This window comes from Loxodonta africana, chromosome 2 (assembly GCF_030014295.1).
Source record: "Loxodonta africana isolate mLoxAfr1 chromosome 2, mLoxAfr1.hap2, whole genome shotgun sequence".
NCBI lineage: Eukaryota > Metazoa > Chordata > Mammalia > Proboscidea > Elephantidae > Loxodonta > Loxodonta africana.
Window position 1 is genome coordinate 40,918,979 of NC_087343.1, and position 22,494 is coordinate 40,941,472.

Sequence of the window (22,494 nt, forward strand, 5' to 3'; positions counted from 1 at the left end):
CTTAAATTTAATTCAAAGTTTACAGACATTGGCACCCTCCTCTTGTTTTAAACCTAAATTAGCATTAGCAAAACCGTAAGTCCTTCCTGGGGATAAAAGAGAATCGCTACTCAGGTATTCTCCACCATCTGGCCAGCCAGCATTCCAAAATTTCCATTTTCAAATATTGGTTACACACACACACAAGCACACACACACACAGAGGGACAGCGAGAGGGAGAGATTTACTGTAGGGAATTTAGAAAGTACAAAGGAAAAAAGAAATAAAATATTCTATTATCCAGAGGTAACCACTGTTAACTGTAATAATATAAGAAAATTAAGATCATGGTATATTTATTAGTTTGTGTTCTGTATCCTTTTTGCATTTAACATGTGTTTTCTAATGCCGTTCTTTAAAAAAAAAAAAAAGGCTATTCGTTTAAATCATAGTTTTCATGGCTGCATAGTATTCTGTCACAAATGTAGTATAATTTGTGTCCCCATTGTCCTTGTTTGGAAATGTAGGTTTTCTATTTTTGCTGTAAATAATACGGAATGAACACCCATATGTAAAAATATTTGTGGATATGAATTATTTCTTTAGGATTCTTAGCTCTATAATTACTGAGTCAAATGGTATGAATATTTTTCAAGTTTTTGACGCATAATAAATTACTTCTGATGGAATTTACTCTTTACCCAATGCAAAATGTAAATGCCTGAGTTCATGGCTGTTGCCCAGGTTTCAAAGAGCAGCAATGGAAATCTCAACCTGATTTTCTATATTCAAGTTTGTTTTCTGTTTTGCCTTCTAAATGTCTAATTGGGTTAAAATACCCACCAATATACAAAGCAATGTTCCTGAAACTCTTAGAATCAATCAAGCTTGAGATATTAACTTGCCATTATCTTTCAACTGTATTCAATTTTCAAAAGCAAATACTATTAAAAAGCTACATTTATGCTTATAAGTCTACACTAACTTATTCCAGCGCTGACTGACTGAGGACTGTGATGGACCTGGCAGTATGGTAAGCCCAAGGAGGTATAGAGATGAATAGGATACACCTCACACTGAGGCCTCTTATAGACCATGAGCAAACTTGATCTAGGATTTCATCATGTGATTTCCAGTGAAACTAGCATATTGTCTTTTAAACTTTGTTTAGCTAGTTTGTGGTAGGCACTATTATTCCACTGCATGGAAAGTGTGTGATGAACTTGGTGTTTCTAAATGCCTCTGCTGTTGCCAAGACTTCAGTCTTATTTCATGTTCTCTTCACTGGCCTTTGTAGACCTTCTCCTTTACTGATGTGGGTCCAGTGGCAGCATCTCCTGAACCTGAGGAAAATATAAGAGAGGAAAGGGAATTAAAAGAGGAAAAGGAAGACGAAATCCCTGAAAATGCTAACACCGAAAAGATTTCCATGGAAACACTACTCAAAGTGTTCCAAGGAGGAATCGAAGCACAAGACTGTGACAGATTTGCCAGTCACCTAAAGACAGAGAACATTTATTATGAGGTTGGTTACATTATTTTTGTAAAAGGGGCCACCTGTACGTAAGGAAAGTTGCTGTCAAATTTTGAGCATATTTTCACGGAACTGTTCTCAAAATGTATCATTGTAGAGAAGTTATGGCACATTCATTTAGTAAGTACAATTTTAACATCTGCTGGATTTTTAAAGTTAATTAACTTTGTGTTTTTTTTTTTCTTCTTCTTCTTCTTTTTCTTTAAAGAAATTCATAAAAATATTTCAGGACCTAGGTGCCAAGAATCTGGAGCCAGTTGAAGTTGCTGTTCTCTTGAAGCATCCTTTTATTCAAGACCTGATTTCAAATTATTCAGACTATAGAATGCCTGTAAGTATTACCCAAAGGTGTTCTAATTTGGCTAAGTGCAGGTTCAGGACATACAGGGACATCTGTAAGGTAGGCTAGCAGGGAGGAAGAAGAAACTGAACTCAGCCAGAACAGGGAATCTAAGCCAGTAACAGCATCAGGCCAGCCCTCAGTTCCCAAAGTGCCACAAACTCGGGCACAGTCGGCAGCTATCTGTACTGTAGGGCTGCTTCATCGGTGCCATGGGGCTACTCACTGGGTCTACAACAGAAGACTTCAGAGGCAGGTAATACTTATAACCGGGGGATGGAGTAATCAGATTCTGGATCGTTCCAGCCCCCTAAGGATGCCAGCCCTTGATTGAAGAGTATGGAGAATAGGATCCCCCTGGCCAAAGAGAAATAGCTCAGACCATCATCCCTAGCCAAGTGCTGACATATGCAGTCTACTCTAATCATAATACACATTGTCTAGGCAGTAGGCGTGACAGTGCATGTGAAAGGTTGGGTCCCATTTCTATGAGGAAATCAGTGTGCAAAATGGGGAAACTGAGGATGAAACCCATAGAGACTGGGCCAGCTCAGCAGAAGAAAGGAAGAACCTGCAACTCAGAGATCACACAGCAAGTCTCAACCACGCATGCTTAAATGCACATCCATGGATCTTCAACAGCCAGGGCTAAGGAAGGCAGAGCTGAGACCAGCCCCTTTCAGAGTGTGAGAAGTTGCTACAACTGTCTCAGATACCGGTTTAACATCAAGAGGTCTCCCTATTTGACTCTGGCCAGTCGTTTATAGGACTACAAAGGATTTGCTGGATTTCTGATGAAAGCGCTTTCACTTTGATAAAGTGCAAGTAGTCGAACATGCATTCACTCCTGACTTCTCAGTGATAACCAAGTACCTTTTGCAGGTTTCTTCCCATACCCAGTAACGAGACTATCCAGACTTCTATGGTTTTGTGCCTAAACTTCATTTGTTCTAGATTGCTAATTTTTTTAATATAAATTTCATCACTTGTTTTAGTAATGATTGGAATTCATTTCTAACAAGCTAGTAGGTGTCAAGACTCTAGATCCATTTAGTAGTGAAGTGCGATTATAGCATTTAAGAACCCAACCCAGTGCCGTCGAGTCGATTCCAACTCATAGCAACCCTATCGGACAGAGTAGAACTGCCCCACAGAGTTTTCAAGGAGCACCTGGTTGGATTTGAACGGCCGACCCTTTGGTTAGTGGCTGTAGTGCTTAACCACTACGCCACCAGGGTTTCCACATTTAAGAACACAGGTGATTTCAGAGCATTTAAGAACACAAACTCCAAAATCGGAAAGCAATAGAATCAAATCTTGCATCCACCGCTCGCTAGCTACCTGACCTTAACTTCTCTTCATCCTTCCTTCCTTATATGTTAAATGGGGATAATAGTTACACATATATAAAGCATTTGTGGTGAGGATTAAATAAGATTTTGCAGGGAAAGCAGTTGGCATGGCCTCTGGCACATGGGAAGCACTTTAGAAATGGTGGCTATACGATTACTATTCAATACTGAGCACTTAGTACTGACACTAAGGACTCCTAGTGGTGCAATGGTTGAGTGCTCAGCTGCTAAACGAAAGGTTGTCGATTCAAACCTACCCAGAGGATCCACCAAAGATAGACCTGGCGATCTGCTTCTGAAAAGATCACACCCAAGAAAACCCTATAGGGCAATTCTACTCCATCAGCTAGGGTCACTATGAGTTGAAAATTGACTCAATAACACCTAACAACAACACCAGTACTAAGGCCAGTAGTATAAAGAGCCATGGGAGAGACACAACACAAGTACCAAATGCAGTTGCTGCTGTCAAGAAAATTCCACTCCTGTTTGCAAGGTCATTTTTACAAGCAGGAATTACAAATGAATCCTATAAGGTAAACCAACAAAGTGCAAAATTACAGGAATTCAAAACATAGGACATTTGTTTGTGCTAGATGCCTGGAGGGAGTCTGCTGAAGAAGAAATAAGATGGCCAAGATTCTGGAAAGGGGAGGAAAAGGGGAGAAAGTCTACAGGGATTTGCTTGTGGGTGGGGAAGAGACAATGACCCAGGTGAGAGAAGTATGGGTGGGAGCAGGAGTGTGTGGGAGGAGCATAAACCACATGACTGAAGAGCCGGTCTGCACAGGCTGCAGTGACCCCACTGAACTAGTAACCTCAGGCAAAATTACAAAACACAAAGTCACAAGGGGAAATTTGGGCTGAATTGAAAAGCAATGTAGAATTGACATGCTTCTGAGCAGGAGCGTCATATGATATTAATTTCTTCATTCCTAAGTGTTTGTTTCCTAGCCATATGATATCATTATGTTCCTGCATTTAACAGGGTTCCTTTTTAAATATATATATATTTGTGTCTCTTTATTTAAATAAGCCCCAAATAGTTGGAAGCAGTGTTCCAGTTATTGCTAATATAAGATAAATCCTACTATACGTAATTTCATACACTCAGTAGGTTCATACTGTCACTACATACTTACTGTTTGCATCTGAACTTATACATTTTCCTATATTTCATACTTCATCAATACAGACTGGCTTTCTTCTCCACTTGAATCAACCCGACAGTAACTGGCGGTTCACTAGTTCTCTTCTTAGGATGAGGAAGGCATAACCAATGTAACTCTAGAATTAGGGGGGACAGAGCTCATCAGAACTAGACCCATAAGAACTAGACAACTAGAGAGGAAGGGCGAGCCAGTGTCAAGTGCAGGATGCGGGAGAGTCACAGGTGCCTGGATCTGCTCCCCTTTGCTTTCTTCTCAGCAAACAGCATTCTGCATAAAGTGGGTTCCATGGACCAATCACATTATCCCACACTTCATTCTACGAACTATTTCATGTTCCAGGAAATAGCCCTTTTAATTCGAATCTGCAAAATAATTCACAAAAATCTTTCGGAATTGTGCATAGCATAACGGAATTTATCTTTCTGTTAGCAAGAACAAGTGGGCACCTAAAACAATGCCACAATTACAGCACATAATGGGAGGAAAATTCCTGCAAAATCATGACCCTTTGGGAAGATCCTCACTTTGGCCAGAGTGGCCAAATATAGTTACTTTTCAGAGAAGATGGTGTTAGGTTTTTGCCTGAGAAGAGAAAACAGCCAACATGTGACTGCCTTAGGGGATCAGCTCCCCTCTCAGGGAAAGATGAAGGCAAAAGGGCTCTTTTTAATCATGTATTTCCCTCATTTTGCAAGGAGTTTTATTAACCTGAGTTGTATCTCAACTCAGATACTACCGGCCTTGTGGACAGCACAGTTCCTCATTGTGTGGGACTGTCCTGATTCCGGCAGGATGGCTAACATCCCAGGCCCCGCCCACTATGTTCCAGGAGCATCTTGACACTTTGACCACCAAAAAAACACCTCTTCACACTTCCAAAATCTCCCTAGGTAGGTGGTACTGCTCTGGCTGAGAGCCACCAAGCTAGAGTGTCTGACCTCCAATTAACCAACCACAGTGCTAGTATCACCTGACACTTTCATAGTAGAGAGTTAACTAGCTAGTTAGTTCTCTGCTGGGGTGATTCAGATCTATCCAAGTCAGTTGCTTCAACCCTCGCTCGCCTCGTCCTTCATCCTTCCCATCTTCTCCCTGTCACTCCCCCAAGGATTCTGATGAGAGGACAGTGGCTACCACACCACGACTCGGTCACATGCCTGTGAAACAAGGAGAGCTGTGCCCATAACCTGGGAAGCCCAAACCCCGACACTCTGAAATGAAAGCACATCCCTTTCCAGTAAAGTGCTCGATTCTCATTTTTGTTAATTAAAAAAAAAAAAAAACCTCAGGAAACATCACACTCATCCTGTCATCATTTTTGTTCTCCAGATATCCATGTACAAGTAAATATATCACATTTTAAAGTGAACTTTAACCACACAGTGATGTTATTTGAAGATCTTTCTAGATAAGTAGAGCAAAAGCTACAGTGTGGTTTTTCAGGTTGAAATGTTATTTGCTATTACAAACAGTGGGAAGTGAAGGCTGTTGCCCAACATCTCTGTTTACGAGATTCGGGTTTAGAAGCAGCAACATTTTAAAATGTGTATTTGAGAAAACATGTGTATTTGAGAATATGCATACCTATCGTATGTTTTAGTTTTGCGCCTATTGCGAGGCTGCCTGGGTTTGTAGTTAGGAGAGTGTCCTCTGGGGTCACACTGATTGGGTTCACACCTAGGAGCTGTGTGACCATGGGCAAGTGGCCTCAAATGAGCCTCGGTTTCCTCATCGGTAAAATAGGGATAATTATCAATCCTACCTCATCAGGTTCTTGTAAGAGTTAAATGAGTTAATCCACATAAAGTACTTAGCTCAGTGCCTCCAGATAAAATGTACTCAATAAATATGAGATATTATTAATATTATTAGTGTTAGACTCTAGGTAGTTTCAAGTGCAAGAATCATTTCTGAGCCGTGTAAGGTTTGATCTGAATGGATTGACAAGCTGGCATTTCATCTCCGAATGGAGCGTCTTCTCTTTGGAGGGACAGGAAGCTTTCACTGGTTCACACCATGATGACAAAGCTTAGACCTGCTAATATCCAAAATGGGGTCCAAACCCAGGGCCCAGGAAGCTCAATGTAACCAGTTACGTATGTGGGAGAGCCAGCTTTTGTGTTGAGCTTTACAGTTAATCGGTTCAAGTCATTTATTTAATTCTACTTCCTAGACCTTATACAAGGAGTTATTTTCAAGTTATATTTCTAAATAATTAAGAGAATGGCTTAGTTAAAAGTAACAAGATCAGCGCTGTAACTGGGCCGTAGGTGAGCAAAGTCAATTTTCTATGACAAATATATTCAGAAATGTAAGCGAACAATTTTCTGTAGCAATCTAACAAACATAGTTTCTTATAATAAATATGTGAATGTCCATTTCTTCTAGCAAACCTATAAATCAAGCATATATCCTCCTTAAGAATAAGGAGAAAGCAGTAAACCTTTTAGTGTTAAAAACAATGTCACAGGAGAATTTCTTATAAACAAAGGAGTCAGGACCCAATGGCATGAGGAAAATACTTATTATAAGTGTGACTTGAAGGGATTGGATCCCACTTTGTCTTTAAAGTATCTGACTTAAAAAAAAAAAAATTCTCCAATCTTCTTATCTTTATAACAAAATATGGTGGTTGTTTTCTGACTCTCTCAAGGTTCCCCCTTAACTGCCACTGAAAATCATGGTCCCTGATTCCAGCTATAAATTGAGCCAAGGCTGGTTCAAACATATCTGGAGTTTATAATTTTTCCTATACTACGGAGCATCAAATAAACACAGGTCAACTCGTTTCTAATCACCAACTTAACTTTCAACGCCCAGCATTAGTTATTATAGATACAGTATTCAGAGAAGACATGGTGTTAAGGATAGCAGTGGGAATGAATAGAAAGGTCAGTGGTGACCAGCTTTTCTTTTTTCCATGATTCACTCAAAGTTGACCTTTGGCTGCAGAACATCAGTGTTTTCAAAGAGCAAGATCTCTTGGGAAAATGATTCACCATGATTCCTGACAGTGACTGATAAACGCAATGTGTGACGTCACTTGGCAGGAGTCAGCTCAGATGACGGACTTACATGAGTAAAATGACCACAGTCAAACTGAAACCTTTGGACCTCAGCTTGGAAGAAAGAAATCTTATGTTCCTAAAGCACTTCCCTAAATTTGTGAAATAAAAGAACTAAAAGCTACACAAATGTAATTTCATATTTTGCACCTGAGTTTGCACCCCTTCTACATTGTAATAATTTTTTAAATTTGTTTGGAAACTGTGATATAAGATGTAAGATAAGTGGACATTTGAGGCAGATAAAAAGCAGACTGGTCTACCCCTAATATTTAAAAAAAAAAAATGGAGAAAATAAGCAATCCCAGAAATCTGCTATTCTAAAATTCTACAAATCTATGGAAATTATTAATTGAGCATTAGAATTTTCCTTAATAGAAGGCAAACACTGTTTTTTATTCATTACTAAGAAAATAACTAATCTTTTGGCTTGTTCATTACATATCTGACTCTGTTTATTGCTTTTACAAATGTTATTTAATATGAAGAGAACTCCATTATTAGACGGAACTGAGGCTCTAAGATCTTCCATATCTTTCCAACAGCACATCTAAAAGTTACAGCCCAGGATTAAAGTGAAATGGGGAACTGTTCTCCCAAAGGAAAAAAAAAAACTTTAATTACTGCCACGTATTAAGTGAAAATTTGATAATTAATCCTAAATTATTTATTAATGTTTGTAACTTCTACTTTGAATGTTTTTCTCTTAGGATATTAAAATAGTTCTCCAAAGGAGTGAACATGTACAAGGAAGTGATGGAGAGAGATCACCTTCAAGACTCACAGAGGAAAAGAAATGAAGCCAAAAGAAGGCACTTGTGTCCCACTTTGTCTTCAGAGTACCTGACTTTTAAATATTCTCCAACTTCCTCCTTTGTCCTTTTAACAAAATATGATGTCCGTGTCAGTGCCTTGCTTTTATAAAGTGCTTGTGTCTTGGCAATGGATCTTCCAAACGTCATACGTGAACATGGTGTTTGTTGTATATGTTACTATCATCAGGATAGTCAGTGTAGATATGACCTTTCCCAGATTATGAGGGCCACTGAAAAAGGGAACCTTCATTAACTCAGACAGAGAGCAAAAATCCAAAGTAAGAAAGAATAGATTTTGAAGTGGCTCTGAAAATAGAAGGTACCAGAACAATATATGTAAAAATAAACATACATATAAATCGAGAACATTCCCTGGGAGAAGTATCCACATTAGGTAGTTATAGGTGAAAATTCCCCCAAGACTCTATCTCAAGGCAGTACTGTTATATAAATTTCATAGTTCTTGGTCCATGTGCTAAAATTCCAAGGCTTATCCCAGCAGCAGAGGAGAATGCATTATTAAAATACCAAAACAGTCACAATCCTATCATCTATTCATAATGTTTTCTTAATAGAATGTTTCCTTTACAGATAGATGCACTTGTATAATTGTGTCTTTTTACTAGTATAAAGCAGTGACTCAATGATACTTATCTCAAGAATGTGTTAACCAAAAAAAAAAAAGTCAACAATAATGTGTTCTCAGTGACTTGGCTTCTGTGACCCTCCTCTCTGGGTCTCCTCTGCTCCTTTGGAGGGTTTCTTTCTGGATCCTCCGCTTCTCCTCGACCACTAATTGTTGGAGGGCCCAGGCCTCAGCCCTTCCCTATCCAAAGTCAATCCTGTATCATCTCACCCATTCCCGTGGCTTTCGAGGTATTATAGATGCTGATAATGCTGAAATTTCTATTTCTCACCCTCCCCAAACTCTGAGATTGTTTCTCTTACAGACTGCTTCCATTTCCACATGGATGGCTAATAAAATTTAAAAAAAAAAAAAAAAAAAAAACTGTTGCATCAACTCCAACTCATGGCAACCCCATGTGTGTAACAGTAGAATTGTGCTCCACAGAGTTTTTAATGGCTGATTTTTTGGAAGTGGGTCTCCAGTCCTTCCTTCTGAGGTACCTTTGGGTGGACTTGAACAGCCACTCTTTTGGTTGGTTAACAGCATGTTAACCATTTGCACACCCAGGGATTCCTCCAACTCAATATGTCCAATGTTGAATTTCTGAATTCTTCTCCTTCATACCTGCTCCTCCCAGAGCCTTCCCCATTTCAGGCAACTCCATCCTTCCTATTATTCAGGCCAAACACCTTTAAGTCATCCTTGGCTGGCCTCTCTCATACTCATTCTTTCTCTCATACCCTACCTCCAATTCATCAGCAAAATATTCAGGCTGTACCTTCAAGATGCACTCAGAATGCAGTCTTCCTCACCCCTCTGCCATAAGAAGCCCAGCCCAAGCCACTAACATCTCTTGCCTGGATTATTGCAATAGCCAGCTACCAGGTTGCCCTGTTCCTGCTCTTGCTCCCCCTGCAGGCTGTTCTCACAACAGCAGACAGAGGGAACCTACTGCAAGTCATGCCTTCCTTCTGCTTCAACCCTCTACTGGCATCCTGTCTCGTGAAGTCCCGCCCAAGTCCTCATCTTGACCTAGCCCCCTGCTATCTCTCTGATCTCATCTCCTTCTAGTCTCCCCCCTGCCCACTCTGCTTAAGCCACAAATCCATCCTGCTAATCCTCAAACACTCCAGGCACATTCCTGCCTCAGGGCCTTTGCCCTTGCTGTTCTCTTTGCTTGGACTGTTTTTCTCTCACATATCTGCATAGCTTGTCCTCTGACTTTTTTCAGATTCCAGTTCAACTGTAACCTTACCACCTAATACATAATAGGAACAACCCACAACACCTCCACCTCCACGATTATTTGTCTCCATTGTACTTATCAACATCTGACAACTTTTTTATTAGTTTCTTGACTGTCACTCCACTAGATTGTAAGTGCCACGAACTCAGGGATTTTGTGTATTTTGCTTACTGCTGTGCCCCAGAACCTAAAATAATGTCTGGTATATGGTTGTTGTTGTCATCGTCAGGTGCCGTCAAGTCAGTTCCAACTCATAGCAACACTATGCACAACAGAACGAAACACTGCCCGGTCCTGAGCCATGCTTACAATCGTTGTTATACTTGAGCTCATTGTTGCAGCCACTGTGTCAATCCACCTCATTGAGGGGCTTCCTCTTTTCTGCTGACCCTGTACTCTGACAAGCATGATGTCCTTCTCCAGGGACTCATCCCTCCTGACAACATGACCAAAGTATGTAAGACGCAGTCTCACCATCCTTGCTTCCAAGGAGCATTCTGGCTGTACTTCTTTCAAGACAGATTTGTTCATTCTTTTGGCAGTCCATGGTATATTCAATATTCTTCACCAACACCACAATTCAAAGGTGTCAACTCTTCTTCAGTCTTCCTTATTCATTGTCCAGCTTTCACATGCATATGATGCGATTGAAAATACCATGCCTTGGGTCAGGCGCACCTTCGTCTTCAGGGTGACATCTTTGTTCTTCAACACTTTGAAGAGGTCCGTTGCAGCAGATTCGCCCAATGCAATGCGTCTTTTGATTTCTTGACTGCTGCTCCCATGGCTGTTGATTGTGGATCCAAGTCAAATGAAATCCTTGACAACTTCAATGTTTTCTCCATTCATCATGATGTTGCTCATTGGTCCAGGTGTGAGGATTTTTGTTTTCTTTATGTTGAGGTGTCATCCATACTGAAGGCTGTGGTCTTTGATCTTCCCGGTATATGGTAGTCTGTTATTAAATCTTTGCTGAATAAGTGAAAGGCCATTACATAGAAGAAAGCACCTTTTATTAGCATAACTCACACCTTCTATTTGATAAGGTTTTTAGTGGTCTGTTGCTCACCCCCACGCTCCTATATGTGTGTCAGCTTGAAATTGTCCTTCTCCTTGGTGACAATTTTCACTAACCTCTCAGAGTTAGTTATCCATTGCCGTTGAGTTGATTCTGACTCATAGCAACCCTACAGGACAGAGTAGAACTGCCCCATAGGGTTTCCGAGGTTGTAATCTTTATGGAAGCTGATTGCCACATTTTTCTCCCATGGAGTGGCTGGTGGGTTAGAACTGCCAACCTTTCAGTTAGTAGCCAACTACTCAACTAGTGCGCTGCCAGGGCTTCCTAAGTAAATAGTTAAGTTCCCTAAAATAATTTGAGAGTAGTTCTTACTATGGGACTGCATCTGCTCTGGTGCCCATATCTTCAGAGGCCATGGGGTAAAATAACTACAAGTAATCAAGGTCTCCAGGAAATCAGTACCAGTGTGACTAACAGCACAGCCAGCCTTCACTTGTGTTGATATATTTGTGCAAAATATGTGAAAGTATCACATTTAGATTGATCACTAAAATAATGATCAATCGAAAGACAATTTTTATAGTTAATAGAAATCACATTCTATTTCTAGATAGTGAAAGATTTCCTAATTTTCCTTCTTGTGGGCCAAGGTTCACCTGAGATTTCAATCTCAGAATCTGTGTCTCCAAGATAATGGAGAATGGTGACCCAGGAGGGTGCCTGGGAGATGGAAGAAACCCTGTCAGAGTTTTCACAATTCCACCTTAGCTGATTTCATAAATGGGTAAACAGGATAATTCTAGGTATTCTAGAGAAGGAAACAGAAAAATAGCCTAAAATAAAATTCAAAAAATAATTAAAATATCATGATAAAGACACAGGCAGTAAGCTAATCCCCATTTCATTAGGATTGAACTAGAGAAGACAACATTACACAGCAATATGAGAAAAAGTTAAAAATAGAGCAAACAGTATCCCTTGCTGTAAAAAAATATTCTTGCACAAGGTTGTTAAGTAGGAAACTTGTAGAATCTCCCTAAACATCTGAAGACAGTTGGGCATTCACTAGAATTAGCAGGCTTGAAAGGACCTCAGGGAAATGAGTTTCGGCTAGGATGACCCTCCTTTCTCTGGGAGAATCCCATGCAAGCTCTGCTTTAGGTACAAAGTAGTAGTCCTCGGCATCCTGAAAGCAAGTGGTAGTGGCTGGTGCTTACATCGGACTCGCTATGCATTTCAGGTATTTTCTGCTCTTGGATATAAAACAATTTTTTGCTTCCTATTTAGGACTCCAAGAGAGGGACTTTGATCAGTCTGGTTCACCTTTTTATTCTAGGCCATTAGATTTATGCTAACAAAGGCTATTCATGTGTGTCACAAGGTCAATTGGTTGCAGACCTTGGGAGACCACTTGGGTGCCTAGGGGTGGGGGTGCTGTGGGAAGACAGGCATAAATAGCATATTCCTTTAAAAAAGGCGGGCCATTAAATGTGTTAGCACTGCTTTGAATATGGCGTCAGTTAGTTGTCTTTTAACTGTCAGTTAAATCCTTAAACCAAATTTAGGTCCCAGTTAAAAAACTTTGATGAGATCATGGCAAAAGCATTAGATCTGGCCCTAGCATTGCTTTGGGCAACCTTGGAAAGCCACAAAGTGCTATAATTTTAGGACTGGAAAGAACTTTGGAGGCCATCTAGTCTGACTCCCTACTTCATGGGAACTTCTTCCACAACATTCCTCCCAGGACCACTTATTCCCAACTTGGCATGTCAGTAGCTAAACATTTATGTCCCGGACTGTTTGGGATTTTTGTAATAACATTCAATATATATTTACTCAAATCAATTTGGGAAATTCAGAGAGTTTCCCAATTTAAAAGAGTTAATCAGATTTTAAATCTCCCCCAAGAAGGCCATGCATTACAGAACTCTGTATATTCAACCCAAATACTAGTTTTGAAGTCAGCCCTGAAGAGGTCTGTATTCACAGGGTCATGAACAGCTGGACCAACCACTCTACAGGCAGTGGTCCTGGTCAACAGTTACTGCATTTTTAGTTCATGTCAGATTGAAAAAATTTGAAAACACTCAAGGCTCGTTTTAAAACTGCCAAAATACTACTACAGTATTTCTATGAAAATACACGGAAGCTGATGCTATTTTCTAGTAAAATAAATATAGTAGTAATGATGTCTCAATAAAAGTATTACCTCGAGAAAAGATGAGAAAGAAAAATCCAATGTCCACAAATGTGTGGTACATGCAGAAATGTCTCCTCTATCTCTTCCATTTGTTCTTGTCCATTTGAGGATGAATAAAAGGTGTGAAGCTGGTGGAGTTCATTTTTTTACCCACGGATTTTTCTTTCTCTTCCATTTCTTCCCTTGAACAGTTCTCCTTCACACCTGACTCCTGGTCCACTTATTTCAAAGAGCCATTTCTTCCTTTAGAATAAAGATTGGTATTTTGGATCAATTTCTGGGAAATTCTCTGCAATGGAGGTCACCTTTCTCTTTCGTCCCACAGTGGACCCTCTTCACTTTCTCAAGTAACCTCTGCATCTACCTTTATTCTCTCCTCCAGCCCTTCAGTCCCAGAAATATTGAACATTTTGAAGTCTACCATCTGCCTCTACTGTGCTATAGGCCCTGTTCCCTCCCCAACCTCTGAGAACCTTGTCCATCATTATTTCCTGTATTTTTTCAATCTCTCTCTTCTGGCTACATCAGCCTACAAACATGCTCAAGACTCATGTAATGGGGGAAAAATCCTTCCCTTGGCTCCACTGTTCTTACTCCTGGAGTAGCTATTCTGTCTTTCTCTTTTTCTTTTTACTGCCAGACTTTTTAAAAGGGTAGTTTACACTCACCCACCACTCAACTACTACATTATCACTTGCCACTTTTATCTTAAATGGATATTCAATTTTGTCACAGGTTTTCTCCATCCAGAAAATTGATTATATGATTTTTCTTTAGTAAATTGATATGGGTAATTATTTTGGTTGGTTTTTAAGTGATGAATCAGAATTGCATTCCAGGGATGTATTATACTTTTTGCGTATCATTGGATTTGAGTTGGTAATATTTTGCTGAGGATTTTTTATCCATATTGAGGAGAGGTGTCAGTCTGTAGCTTTGTTTTCAAGATTTATTTTCTTGTAGTATATCTTGTTTTTATATCAGGTTAATGCTGGCCACATAAACGAGTTAGCATGTATTCCCTCTTTCATTTTATGAAAGAGTTTGTGTAGAATTAGTATTATTTCTTCCTCAAATATTTCGTAGGATGCACAATGAAGCCATGTCAGGCTTAAATTGTATTCCCCAAAAATATGTGTATCATTTTGGCTAGGCCAAGATTCTCAGTATTGTGTGAGTATCCACCATTTTGTCATCTGATATTATTTTCCTATGTGTTGTAAATCCTATTTCTATGATATTGATGAGATGGGATTAGTGGCAGTTATGTTAGTTTGCAGGGCTCATTCTACAAAATTAGATTGTGTCTTGACCCAATCTCTTTTGAGATATAAAAGAGAGACGTGAGCAGGTGATAAAGGAAACTTACACCACCAAGAAACCAGAACCAGGAGAATAGCCTGTTCCTTGGACCCGGGGTTCCTGTGCTGAGAAGCTCCTTGACTGGGGAAGATTGATGACAAGGACCTTCTCCCAGAACCAACAGAGAGAGAAAGCCTTCCCCTGGAGCTGGCACCCTGAATTCAGACTTCTAGCCTACTAGATTGTGAAAGAATATACTTCTGTATGTTCAAGTTGTCCACTTATAGTATTTCTGTTATAGAGGCACTAGATAACTAAGATAAGCCATATGGCCTGGATTTTTGTTGGGAGATTTTTAATTATTAATTCAATTTCCTTAGTAGATACAGGGTTATTAAGATTATCTTTTCTTGAGTAAGTTTTGGTGTCTGTTAAGGAATTTGTCCATTACATCTAAGTTTTTGAATTTACTGACAAAAAAGTTGTTTATAACATTCCCTTATTATGCTTTTAATATCAGCACAATCTGCAGTAATGACCCGTTTTTCATTTCTGGCATTGGAAATTTATATCTTTTCTCTTTCTCGGTCAGTCTGGCTAGAAATTTATCAATTTTCTTCACATTTTCAATGAATTCATTTTTTATTTTCATCGATTTTTCTCTGTTTTTTTCTCTTTTTGCAGCCAATCATTTTCTAACCCCTTAAAATAGTTGGCCTTTTTAATACTCCACTGAAATCGATCTCATAAAGGTCCCAATCAGCTCCTCAATAAACAAATGAAGTGGTGAATTCTCTCCATAATTCATACTATTAATCACTCTCTCATCTTTGAAATTCCCTCCTCCCTTGGCTTCCATGGCAATGAACTCTGTTAACTTTTCTCTTACCTCATCTCTATGCAAATGAACTCCTTCTTCACTGCAGACTCAGATGAGATCTAGAAGTTTATACATATTTTCTTGCTGGCTTGAAAGTCCTTCTGGGCTGCTTAGCTTTATATCTCCACGCCTGAGTTTTTGCCACTCCACCCCTAATCCCTTGCCAGATACAGTGCATTTGGATATCAGTAAGGCATTCTGCAGGGTTGTTCGTGATATCCTTGGGGACAAGATAAACAAATATGGGCTAGATGCAAAGACAAGTGAATTTTTAACTGGTGGAGTGACTTCAGCAAACCCAAAGGGCTCATCACATGAGTTATTCATTATCTGTCTTCCTCAGCAGACTATTAGCTGTCTCTCTTACTGACCATGTCTCTCTTATTAACCACAACGATACAGCATATCAAAAAAGAAATTCAAAGAGAGGTACAGAATCCATGCTAAGTATAATTATGTTAGACACAATGTTGAGAGATATTTGAGTTATGTTTAATAAGAGAAAGAGGGCCCAATAATGCCTCGAAGAATGAGTCCCACCCAACAAGGTTAAGAGACTAATAATAGGTAACAATAGATAATAATGGCTAATATTTATTGAGGAGCCCTGGTAGCACAGTGGTTAACTGTTCAGCTGCTAACCAAAAGGTCGGTGATTCAAACCCTCCAGCCATTTTGCAGGAGAAAGATGTGGCAATCTGCTTCCACAAAGATTTACAGCCCTGGAAACCCTATGCGGTCAGGTCTACTCCATCCTATAGGGTTGCTATGACTCAGACTTGACTCAAGGCAATGTGTTTGTTTGGTTTTTTTACTATGATCCAGGCACTGTGCTGAGTTTTACATGCTTTGTCTCATTTAGTTCTCACAATTCTATGAAGTAGGTCCTATAAGATTGCCATTTTTGTGTGATTTAAATGAGATTTAGAGAGGTTATATAACTTCACACAACTGGTAAATAAAAGACACAGACTAGGAACCCAATACTAACCCCAAAAGCCATCCTCTTACCCAGGTCACTAAACTTGGTACAAATAACCAAGTGTACAAGCACAGGGGAAAGCCTGGTGGGGTAGTGGTTAAGCGCTACGGCTGCTAACCAAAGGGTCAATAGTTCGAATCCACCAGGTGCTCCTTGGAAACTCTATGGGGCAGTTCTACTCTGTCCTATAGGGTCGCTATGAGTCGGAATCGACTTGATGGCACTGGGTTTGGGTTTTTTTGGGTTTACAAGCACAGGAGAGGGGAAGTATGGCTTAACAGTGTGTTTAAAAATAAAAACAAAACATTTTGCTTAAAGTAAATTGAATCTAATTATGATTGTGGCCCTAAGGAATTCAGTTTCCTTAGATGCTTTAACCCAGTGCCGTTGAGCTGATTCTGACTCATAGCGGCCCTACAGGACAGAGTAGAACTTCCCCATAGGGCTTCCAAGGAGCAGCTGGTGGATTAGAACATCTGGCCTTTTGATTAGCAGCCGAGCTCTTAACCACTGGGCCACCAGATGCATTAGTGGTAGTATAATAGCTCAACCAAGGGAAATGCTGATTTTCTTCTGATCTGTGGTGGTCAGACCGCAACTGCAATGTTGTGTGCAGTTGATGGGCACACATGTTAACATGTGCACCTTTATGTATGCAGAGGTGCCGAATATATTCAGAAGTGAAGAAACTCCAAACTTTGGCACATTAAAAGCAGTCTAAGGACTCAGTCTAGGTGACAGTAAGCACAGGTGTCAAGTGCTTGGCCTTGAGAAGAGAAGCTTCAGACTTAGGACACCCATCTTCAACCATTTGAAAGGCTCTCCAGAAGAAGTGTCTTTTCTGTGGTCCCCAAGAATGGACCGACACTAGTGGTGAACACCACAGCATGACAGATTTCAGCTGTGAGCTTGCTGTTGCCAGAAGAATTCAGACAGAGCCCAGGTACCTTGTGGCAGGGAAGTTGGTGGCGATGGAAGGAAACCAATACTTACCATTTTATCCTGCTCTGGATGGAATTCTATCTCTACTGAATCCATGTCTCAGCCCTGTTACCCCAACTTCATCTCCACAACAGGCCCATTGAGCTTAGTCTTCATCATATTTGGATCTCCCCTTTCTCTAGAACATTCTGACTACACCCCACTGCTGGAGCACTCCATTTTTCCTTGCACTAGAACCCCTTCTCATGGAGCCCAACACCATATCCCAACTACTTAGCTGTTACCCTTCCCAGGCCAGCCTGGGGTCCTCAAAGGAAAGGTTATCATGTGAACAAAGAAGAAACAGACTCTGGATGGAGGATTCGGCTGGATGACTTCACAGCTCCTTCCATCCCTGAGATTCTCTGGGAAGAGCCCTTCCTTCTGACTTCCCACTCTGTTACAATGCCAACACCCATGGTTCTCCTGCTCTCTCACACTCAAAATTTTAGAGTCATCCTTCCCTCCTTGCTCTCTCTCTCCCATCACACCCAACTCTTATTTAAAAAAAAAAAAAAAAAAAAAACCCCATTGCCATCGAATCGACTAACTCATAGTGACCCCGTAGGACAAAGTAGAACTGCCCTGTAGAGTTTCCAAGAAGTGCCTGGTGGATTAAAACTGCTGACCTTTTGGTTAGCAGCTGAGCTCTTAACCACTATGCCACTAGGGGTCTGTCTTACTGATTATTTCTTCTATATGACTCTCACATCTGTCCTTTCCTTGCAGGTCCCGCAGTCACTATATTATTTCAAAAGGCCTCAAAACCTCTCTTCTAGACTCTTGAAATAGCTCTCAGCTGACTCTTTACTTTCTCAATTTCTCTCCAATCCTCCATTTTCTGTACCAGTCTAGCCTCTATACTACTCTCAGAATGATATTCCTAAAACTCTGCTTAAAGCACATCACATGTTTGCTTAAAAGCCTTCTCTCCAGTCTCTCACCAATTCCAGATTCCTTAGCGTGTTAGAATTTGACTGTAATTTATCTTTCTATGTTTACTCATTTTTCTCTCACACTCAACACCCAACAGATTCTAGCACTCATTAGACACTCAATAAATATAGAATAAATTAATGAATAAAGAGGGCTGTCTCCCAGTAACAGAAATTCTAGGAGGTGGACAGTAACTTTTCAGAGCAGTTGTCAGCTACCATTGAGTCGGGCCCCAACTCCTAGTGAACCCATGTGCAAGGAAAGGAAATGCTGCCCAGTCCTGCACCATCGGTTGGGAATGAGACCATTGTGATCCATAAGGTATTCATGGGCTGATTTTTGGAAGTAGATCACCAGGCCTTTCTTCCTAGTCTTAGTCTGGAAGCTCCCCTGAAACCTATTCAGCATCACAGAAACCTTCAAGCCTTCACTGACAGGCAGCTGGTAGCTGCACATGAAGTGCATTCACTGGAAATCAAACTCGGGTCTCCCCCATGGGAGGCTGGAATTGAACCACCAATGCTCCCTCATGCTAGATCTGTGGAGAGAACTGCTTTAACCCTTCCAGGGTGATGACGACAATGATGATGATGATGAGCATGCGTGCGTGCGTGCATGTGTGTGTGTGCGTAGGTGGGAGGAGGGTCACTTTCTTCCTTTCCAAATGGCCCCCTGCAGCTCTGCAGAAGAGAGCTGGGCAAGATCAGGGTGCATCTGTTTGAGGCTGATTGATTCGTGGAAGCTAATGGAACCAAGAAGCCTATTAAATTCAGCTCTTTCTAGGATCTGAGGCCTACTCTAACCTTGCTCAAGTCAGCCCAGCAGCCCCCACTATCTCGGCTCTCTCTAGACCCCTCGCCTACTCCCTATCCATTTCTTACCTAAACAAAGTTTGACCTAATTCTGCCTCCAACACCCTTTGCAACATATTCCCTCTCCTCTCATATTTTACCAGCATACTTGACTTAAAGACAAATTCATTTTGCCTGTAGGAATAGCTCTTTCCAATAGTTTTTTTTTTTTTTTTTTTTTTTTTGTCACGTTCTCTGACAAAGACGTGAGACTGAGCAAGACATCCTCTGTAACCAGCGGCATTACTGAAGATTCTACTGAGCTAGCCACAAACAAATCTACACACATTCACACTCAGGTTCTGAGCACAGGACAGGGTGAAATTGTTTTCAAGCTTGTTTCAAAACAAATCTGGATAGAGATGCCACGGGAGTCTTGTGGGTGCAGTTCAAAGGCCCAAAGGGCCGTGTGAGGCTCAAAGCAAAGCCGTGAGCACTTGAGCTCCAAGCAAATGCTGTTGTGTCTTTGCTCACTTCACGCTAACCGCAGGGAGACAGCGATACTGAGCCCTGTCTCTGAAACAGCCTCACCTTGCTGTGCCCCCACAAACCAGGCTGGAACCACAACATCCTCCTCACACTACGGCAGACTCCACCATGCACTCCGAAGACTGAGGGCTTGCTCTTCTCTTCCCACCAGTTTCAGGGCCTGAGCCCATTTCACTTTAAAGGCCCTGTAAAATAAGGAAAGACTTCGCCACCGTGCTCTACAGGAGCAGTAGCTTCAGTAAGAAGACAGTGCTTGGATTTCTGATGCCATCAGAGCCTTTAGGGTTTCTCCCTAAATTCAGCTACCTTTCCTAAGGCTTCTGCTTCCCTGGGTGATGCAAATAATTAATGCACTCAGCCACTAACCAAAAGGTTGGAGGTTTGAGTCCACCGAGATGCACCTCGTAAGAAAGGCCTGGTGATCTACTTCTGAAAAATCAGCCACTGAAAACCCTGTGGAGCAGAGTTCTACTCTGACATACACGGGGTCGCCATGAGTCTGAATCGACTCCACGGAAGCTGATTTGATCTCTTCGTAAGGCTCACCCATTTGCCAGCACCATTGCTTGGGAAGTTTCTTTAAAATGTCAAGGCGCCACTTGTAAAAATATGCTGTTGTTTCTTCCCTAGGGCAACTTCCTTCAGTTTGATAGCCACATTTCCAAATACCGCATTTTCCTGAGGGAGGAAGAAGGTAGCAAGCAGGTAGTAATAAATACTCACTGGGTATTTGGCATGGGCCAGCCACTATTCTAAGCACTTTATATGAAGTAACTTCTTTAATGCTCATCTGTAAACCAAAAATAGAAAAACAAACCCATTGCTGTCGAGTCGATTCCAACTCAAACCAACCCTATAGGATGAAGTTGAACTGCCCCCATAGGGTTTCCAAGGCTGTAATCTTTATGGAAGCTGGCAGCCACATCTTTCTCCCAAGGAGCAGCTGACGGGTTTGAACCACTGACCTTTCAATTAGCGCCCGAGTGCTTAAACCACTGCACCACCATGTTACTATTCTCATTATATAAAGAAAGGAGCTAAGGCATGAAGGGGGTTAAAGAGCTGATCCCAGTTCACACAGCTAATAAGAGGCTAGGGTTGGAACTCAGGAAGGAATCTGTCTCCAGAGACTTTGCCCTTAACCGTTAGACTAGACAGCTTCTCTTTCACCTGTGGGCCAAGTACAGACATCACTGGGTATAAACCAAAAAATACCGATTGCCACCGATTCTGACTCATAGCGACCCTATAGCTACCCTACAGGACAGAGTAGAAGTGCCCCATACAGTTTCCAAGTTGTGGCCGGTAGATTTGAACTGCCAACCTTTTAGTTAGCAGCCAATCTCTTAACCACTGTGCCACCAGGGCTCCTCTAATACAGAGAAGTCATGATAAATCATGGTTCTTCTGTAGTCTAGACAGCTGAATTTAATGGCCAATTAAATATTAGGGGCTATAACTGAATTTCTCAGGTTTCCTTGATTCCTTGATTATGTGACTATTTGACTAAGGGTGTGGGCTGCAAAGACAAATCCTAGAGGGACTTGGCAAGTAATTTAAAAATATACAGCAGGCCAGATTTTTTTTCTTTAAAGATGGCTTTAATTTTCCCACAGGGAAGATTTCGCTTTTCTCCTAATTCTACTAGAGGAAAAAAGAGCATAAGCACTACGATAAGCAGCAATTACTTTTCGTCCTCAGTGCCAGAGAGGCAACAGAGCAGGGGAGGACTACGTCACACACTAATTTGTGGTTGTTGTTAGGCGCCGTAGAGCTGGCTCCGACTCGTAGCGACCCTCTGTACAACAGAACGAAACGCCACCCTTCATCCACACAGTCATTGTTATGCTCGAGCCCATTGTTGCAGCCACTGTGTCTATCATGTCGAGGATCTTCCTCATTTTCACTGACCCTCTGCTTTACGAAGCATGATGCCCTTCTCCAGGGACTGGTCCCTTCTGAGAATATGCCCAAAGTATGTCAGACATAGTCTCACCATCCTTGCTTTTAAGGAGCATTCCGGTTGTACTTCTTCTAAGACAGATTTGTTCAGTTACTACCAAGTGTTGCCTGTCAGTGCCATAGGAAGCCAGAAGTTCTTATTTTTATATGAAATTGCTTTAATTTTAAATGTTGTTGTTGTTTGTTAGTTGCCATCCAGTCAGCTCCAAATCATGGTAACCTTAAATATGATAGAACGAAATGTTGCCCAGCCCTGTGCCATTTTCATGATCGCTGGTATACTTGGGTCCATCGTTATGGTTATTTTATCAATCTACCTCATTAAGGATTTCCCACATTTTCACTGACTCTGTATTTTACTAAACATGCTGTCCTTTTCCAGTGATTGGTCTTTCCTGGTGGTGTGCCCAAAGTAAGTGAGTCGAAGTCTCGCCATCCTCACTTTTAAGGAGCATTCTGGTTCTATTTCTTCTAAGGCTGCTTTATTTGTTCTCAAAGTCCATGGTATATTCAACATTCTTTATTGAAAATTTATATTTATAAACATTTATAATTATATTTCTTAATTTTAAATATTGGCAGCCAATTCAAATATTTTAAACACTGTGTGGACCAACTCTGTGTAAGCCAAACAAATACACTATGAGCCTTCTGTGTGATGTGTTGATGTTAGGTGCCATCGAACCAGTTTCGATTCATAGCGACCCCATGTGACAGAATAGAACTGCCCCATAGGTTTTGCTAGGCTGTAATCTTTA

The 22,494-nt window shown here is 40.9% G+C and overlaps 2 protein-coding genes across 2 annotated transcripts in view; one reads left to right on the forward strand and one right to left on the reverse strand.

The window, feature by feature from the left end:
- SPEF2 (sperm flagellar 2) overlaps positions 1–9,197 on the forward strand; it is a 219,544-nt gene extending 210,347 nt beyond the window's left edge. The window contains 3 exon segments of the mRNA XM_023545418.2: positions 1,278–1,505; positions 1,723–1,845; positions 8,154–9,197. Coding sequence (XP_023401186.2) covers positions 1,278–1,505; positions 1,723–1,845; positions 8,154–8,243 — 441 coding nt within the window. The 3' untranslated portion in view covers positions 8,244–9,197.
- The window catches only part of CAPSL (calcyphosine like), a 137,115-nt gene continuing 115,024 nt past the window's right edge, over positions 404–22,494 (reverse strand). The window contains exon 4 of the transcript XR_010318360.1: positions 404–1,323. The gene's annotated coding sequence lies outside the window, so the exon portion shown is untranslated. The remainder of the gene's footprint in view (positions 1,324–22,494) is intronic.